Below are 6562 nucleotides of genomic sequence, written 5' to 3'. Positions count from 1 at the left end.
GACAAGGCCCTATGTCACCCGATGCATTAACGGGGAAAAATGGCAACGGCTCAATACTTACATTGTCCACGGCCGAGCCAGAGAGAGAGAGAGAGAGAGAGAGAGGGGGAGAGAATGGAGGGAGAGGGCTGAGGCAGAAATGGATTACTGGGGACAGAGAAGGAAGAAGAGAAAAGATATTAGGAAAAAAGAGAGATGGAGGGGAAGAGGTGGAGAAGATGGATCTGGACACTTTCGAAATGAGCTCAGAGAAAAGAGCATTTACAGTAGAGCAGGTCCATATGAATGCTAATGCTGCGGCGCTGCCACTCTCACAAATACAAGATTGTGTCTCTCTCTCTCTTTCACATCTGCTTTTTTTTACTGCCTCACACAACCTCACACAACCTGAACCAATGCTGTGTGTGTGTGTGTGAGTGTGTGTTTGCTGGAGGCTTTTATTGACTTTAGAGAGTTGTTTTCTTCTGACTTTTCACCTCTACCCTATGATCTTTTGTCACCACGCACACAGACACACACCCACCCACCCACACACACACACACACACACACACACACAGACACAAAAACACACACACTTGCCGGTAGGTAGGTTTCAATAACAGATTATTACAGACGCTCGCTAACCTTTCATCACACTCACACGCAGGTTTATTGATCTGACCAATTTTAGATCCCGCTGCAGACTTCCTTTAAGTTTGTTGCTGCCCTTAAATCATTTCTTCTAATAACTCATCTGTGTGAGTGTATGTGGTCAGCAGATCTCATTTATCACCGTCGCCCGGTCCCCTCTCAGCCGTTTGTGCCACGCAGCCTGAACCCGCAGCGATATGGAGGCTCAGCGAGCAGAGGAAGCACTAATCTTTACAGAGCCAACGATCCATAAAGCAATATGGGAGTTTATGAGCTCTCAATGTTGTTCAATACAGGGGCAAGTTCAACTATGCACTAGTCCACTGTGTTTTCTTTATTTCCTTCATTTTGAAAGTCTTGTTCGTGGACGTAGAGAATCTGGACTCGGGCTTCTGAAGAATGTTCAGCAGGAGTTTTTAAAGGGCACGACAGGAGGTGAAGTGACCTCTGACAGACGCCAATCATGTGACTTCCACCTGTAAAACCAATCAATCAATCAATCAATCAATCAACCAGGCTTTATTTATGAGGCAGGTTTAAATATCACATTAGAAATGAGGCAACACCAAAAAAAACACATCTTTGAACAAAAGAGATTTAACGTCTACTTGGATTTATCAGAACAATTGATAGAAAGATTAAATCAGTTTGACGGTGGAAAATAGTCGTTGATGAGATTCAGAAGTCACAGACAAACTTTAATGAGCGTTTTAATTAAAATGAGCCAAACTCCATTCCAGTGTCTGCCACACACCCCGGCAAACAAACCTGCAGCCGTGCCCGTGGTGACGCGGTGCCGGCGCCAGCTGAACGCAGCAGATGGCGGCAGGACCGGGGCCCGGGAGGCTGGCTGCCTGGTGGAAGGGCTGGCAGCGACGGAAAGAGAAGCTTGATGGGTGGAAAGCGGTGGAGCTAATTACAGTGGTGGAGTCAACTGTGATGCTTCTATCATCGCGGCTGCGGACGAACTTAGATAACAAAGATATGGAAGCTTTTGTTCTGTGTCAGGAGAACATGGAGAACCTCACTCGTGTTTTTCTATCTCATGCCTTCTCTTATTCCTCTTGCATAACACAGCCCATGTGGAGCTCAGTATAGGAGCTGCAGGTGTAGCTGCCTGTAGCGTGGATTAGTGTCAGGATTTGTGTGTGTGTGTGTGTGTGTGTGATCGTGCACTGTCATGGTTTGGTTTGTGCGTGCGGCTAAAACCAACAGAAGAGACCCGACCCCTTCTAATTTGCCCGTCCTCCTTACACACACGCCGATTGAAACCGTCTCCACTCGCTGGAATATCTTCAAAGTCGTGTAATCTGGTCGGCAGAGTGAAGTCTCTGAGTGAAACCCTGTGGAAAGGTCAACCAATGCAATTTGAATATCTTTGATTAAACAGCGTGCCGGTGCCAGACCCAGACTGTAGGTCAGTGCCTCAGAGAAATGATACTCACCCCTGTCACCCCACTTGTCTCCCTCTCTCGGAGTCTTGACACTTGCAGCTGCCTGATTGTAGAGGGTCACTCGTCCCCACCTACTGTCTCTGCCTTTGTCTGTCCTCTCTGTCTGTCGGTCCCCCCTCCTTCACCTCACAGAGCTGCGGTCCTCAAACGCTCGTGCCCTGAATGTGTCCTCGCTCGCTCGCTGTCCCTTCATTATCTCGCGGATTCTCACATTCCTTCAGAAACTTAGCCGTTGAACCGTGCATCTGCCGCCGGACGTCTCACCACGAGCCGCCTGTGAGTGCAGTCAGAGAATCAAGCTCGCTTGACTGAAGCTCGAAGGAGAAACTCTGGGGAATAGAAATGCATAAATCTTTCACTGGGGGGGAAAAAGCAGTTTAACCTATCTATGTTAGCTGCTCTGACCTGTAAGTATTAAGATATCTAGTTAACCTGAACGACAGAAACATTTCCATTACTCTACTTATTCTTGTTTCTAACAAACAACGCTGTGTTTGGGATATTTCACCTCTGAAATGACACATCCTCTATGTTCCCCTCTCTGCCTGCAGTTTGCCCCGGCACGGAGAACAAGCTCAGCACTCTGTCAGACCTGGACCAGCAGTACCGCACCCTGAAGAAGCTCTACGAGAACTGTGAGGTGGTGATGGGCAACCTGGAGATCACCAGCATCGATCGGAACCGCAACCTCTCCTTCCTCAAGGTAGGACCGGCTAAAAGTCCTTGTGTCGGGTTTGTTTCCTTCACAGGAACATCGTGGTGTTCGTGTGAGGGCGGAGGGAGAAGGAGAAATGCTGAGTTGGAATGTTTTAGCTTCAGAGAGCTTCAGCACCACACAGAGAGAGAGAGACAGACTGAAATGGAGCCTGACAAACAAACAGACGCCTGTGACTGACTCATTCTATATTTGGAATAAACTCAATAGTTCAGCTTATAATGTCCCTTATGCTAACATGGAGAGGGATGGGTTGTAGCCATACTGCAGCCAGCCACCAGGGGGCAATCATCCTTATTTACGGTGTATAGTCAGACACAGTGTTTCAGCACCGCGGACAGAGGCAGAACTGGAGTCTGGTTTTTCAGCACCACGGACAGAGACACCGATGGAAGTCTCATTCTGTAGCTGTAGAGAAACAAGGACTCCACTTGTACATCTGTCTTTCATGCAGATGAATATATGACCAGCGTCTTATTGTGAAAAGCCGTGGATGCTGATTGAAGCCAGGGCACCACAGCGTCACACAGGACAGTGGAACTAATGATAAGAGGCTCTGGTAACAATCGCTCTGGGGAAACGAGCGGCACTCTGAATGTAGAGTGCCGTCACCGTTCCCCTCGGACACACTCGTCCCTCGGGTCTGCCGCTGCTCTCTTTCTCTCTCTGTCTGTGTGTGTCTGTGTGTGTGTGTGTGTGTGTGTGTGTGTGTGTGTGCATTTCCATCCCCTGCTGTTTAATGAAGTGAGGTGTAGTCTAATTACTGGGCCATCGCTATCAAATGAATACCATAAACAGTCCCATTAGGCCCAGCGTCATTAGGGAAACAATTAGGCATCTGGGGGATTGTTAAGTGGATGTGGGGGGGGGAGGATTTGGGAGCTTCGTGGTTGCCATGGTAACTCTGTAGCTATCACCCTATTGGTCACAAAGAAGCGAGAGAGACAACCTGGAAAACATATTTCACTTTTAATGGACAACTTTACAATTTTAGATTTTAAACAGAAGAATTAACGATTTCAGCCGCGATTCTGAGAAATGTTTTCCTGCCCGTTTGGGCCCTAAAGGGCGACACACACACACACACACACACACACACACACACACACACACACACACACACTGGCAGGTTCACACAAAGTTCAACATCAACATGCACACACTTTACACACCACGTGCGTATACCTCCAGAGCTGCAGGCAGTCAGGGAATGGCTCAGGAGAACTGATTCACTCGGACTCCTCCCAGGCTGCGGCTTCCAACACACTGCAGTGTGTCTGTGCACAGTGAGTGTGCACAGTGTGTGTGCACAGTGAGTGTGTCTGCACGAGTGGATGGACATGGTGTGGATGCAGCGAAGGAGGAGAGAAGAGGAGGAGGAGGGAGAAGATCCAGAGAAGAGCTAGAGGGCTGTCACTTTTATGGCTGGCAGAAACAGCTGCTGTGCTAAAATTACAATGCTCAGCTACCGTGCCGTGGGGTTGTGTGTTTATGCCTTGTGTACTGTGTATCTGTGTGTGTCTGTGTGTGTGTGAGGAGAGGAGAGGGCAAGCCAGGGCAGGGATGGAGGGCGGGGGGGGGGCTGGTGATCTTTGCCTGGCGAGAGGCTGACAGTTAGACGGATGAGGCGGCTCCGCAGCCTCCTCCAGACCACATCTCTCGGACTTCCTGATATTTCAGTGGATTCACGGTGAGGAGCAGAAATAATTTTCCTGTCTGTATCAGATCAGGGTCGGTTTGCTCCCCACAAATAAACCCCAGTGTTTGATTTAACAGCCCCCCCATCACGTCGCTGAGTTATTTCCTGCTGTGAAACACCATGAATGCGACTGTGGTGCAGGTTTAAAGGAGGAGATGACAGTGTAAAGTTGGATTATATATAATATCAGATATGAGGGTTGAATTATTACAGATCTATAAGATTTCAAAACTGGGCTTTATACAAACATATAGAATCAGAGACATTCTGAAGGGGTTTCGACGTCAATGGGAAACATTTCTAAAAAAAACATTTTTAGAAATGTTCCTAATCCGTGTTTCCTCAGACTTGAACCATGTTTTTATAATTGAAATAAACTTTAAAGAGTAAAATCTAGTGTATTTATAGACACTCTCATAAATAAATAGATACAATTTTGTATTAATGCTTTAAGAACTGAAGCATGAAAAGGTACACACGTGTTTTGATTGAATATATAGAAATTAAATAACAAAACATATTGTCTTTAATTTGCTTTGGAAACACAGAGGTTTGGTTTTGTAACTCCTTCATATTAATATTTTCATCTTCTCTTTTTAAATCACATTTACCAACTTTCTTCTGGATGAATCTCGTCCACACTATTATTATTACAAGGACTGAAACTCCGTGGTGAAGCATCAGAGCTGATTTAGAATTCTTCCTGCCGCAGGATCAACTCCCTAAATCCTTAAAGTCCGTGTGTGTAGTCACAGGTGTCTGATGGGTGTGTGTCTGTGCAGCCTCGTGGCGTCCCCCCCCCACCCCCTGCTTCTCTGGCCGCCCCCCCGTCTGTCACTCAGGATGACCCCTTCTCCCCGAAGTGAGGCGGGTGGCAGAACAACCAGCTAATGATGTCACCTAGGCTGAAGGGCTCTTCATTAAAGCCGGATCAATCTGGCCGCCAGTGCCACGAAACACACGGCGCCGCGCCAGGGCTGCAGCTGAGAGCAGGGGGCTGAGGGGAAGTCCCCCCCCAACACACACACAGACACACACAGACACACACACACACACACACAGCTCCAGCACCAGGAGGGAGATGAATGACGTGGCCACTGAGGTGTATACTTCATGTCTACATGCAGACACAGACACTCTTTACTCAGCTTATCTCTGGCAAACACCAGCCGGGAGAGACAGAGACAAAAGAGAGATACTGCTCCTCTCTTCTCTTTTTTTCACCCGGCACTCATTTCCAATTAGTTTTTTCTTTTTTCTGAAGAGAGATGGAGGGGGGGGGGGGGTTAACGTGGCTCTGCGAGTTCAGCTCCGCCGCCGAGCAGCCGAGCGGAGCAGAGAACGAGCAGATGAGAGGGGGAGAAGAGAAAAGAGGCTCCTCACACCAAAGGCTTCCCATTTTCCTTGGGCTGTATTTCAGCTGCGGATGAAAGCGCTCAGTGGATCTGCAGCTCAGCTCTTCTCAAACAGAACATCCTCACAAATCTATGGTGGAGGCGTTGTTCCTCCTCGCCGCTCCTGGCAGCGGGACGCCGTTTACAGGAAGTAAATGTTTCTCTCACAGCGACACATTCAAACTTTCATTCTCCCTCGACTGAAACTTGCAGGGCCCCCCCCCCCCTCCCCCCTCATGTCCTTCGTCTAACCTATGAGATTAGAGTGCCAGTCGGAGAGTGATGCTTGTGTGTGTCATTATTCAGCTCTCATCTGATCGCTGCTCCCGCTCTCTGAGAGTGTGACCCTCTGCTATTCATTCACTGTGAGCCTCTAATTCAGATCCTCTCTGTCGCAGCGGCTTCACACGTCCGTCCTTCAAACTGCGCTCGCTCTTCATCCACGCTCTGTTTCTCTAAATGCCACTCGACGGCTCTATGGTTCTGATTGTGGCTTCTCTACGTTCAGTTAAGAGGAATCTTTCTGCAGATACTGGACCACAGAAGGTTCAGTTCAGATTTGAAGTCCTGTCTTTCTGTTAACTCGTCATATATCTCTTCCTGTGAAACCCTTTGAACTGTTTGATGACTCATCCGGCTCGTTTGCCCAATCACTGATCCTTCTGGAA

At 48.1% G+C, this 6562-nt stretch overlaps 1 protein-coding gene across 1 annotated transcript in view; it reads left to right on the top strand.

The window, feature by feature from the left end:
• The window catches only part of LOC133933829 (receptor tyrosine-protein kinase erbB-4-like), a 161948-nt gene that overhangs the window by 77903 nt on the left and 77483 nt on the right, over positions 1-6562 (top strand). The window contains exon 2 of the mRNA XM_062381066.1: positions 2638-2789. Within this exon, the coding sequence (XP_062237050.1) occupies positions 2638-2789 (152 nt within the window). The remainder of the gene's footprint in view (positions 1-2637; positions 2790-6562) is intronic.

Source organism: Platichthys flesus, chromosome 22 (assembly GCF_949316205.1).
Source record: "Platichthys flesus chromosome 22, fPlaFle2.1, whole genome shotgun sequence".
In the NCBI taxonomy this organism is placed as follows: domain Eukaryota; kingdom Metazoa; phylum Chordata; class Actinopteri; order Pleuronectiformes; family Pleuronectidae; genus Platichthys; species Platichthys flesus.
The sequence above is the reverse complement of the archived record's forward strand: the minus strand, read 5'-3'. Positions and strand labels throughout refer to the sequence as shown.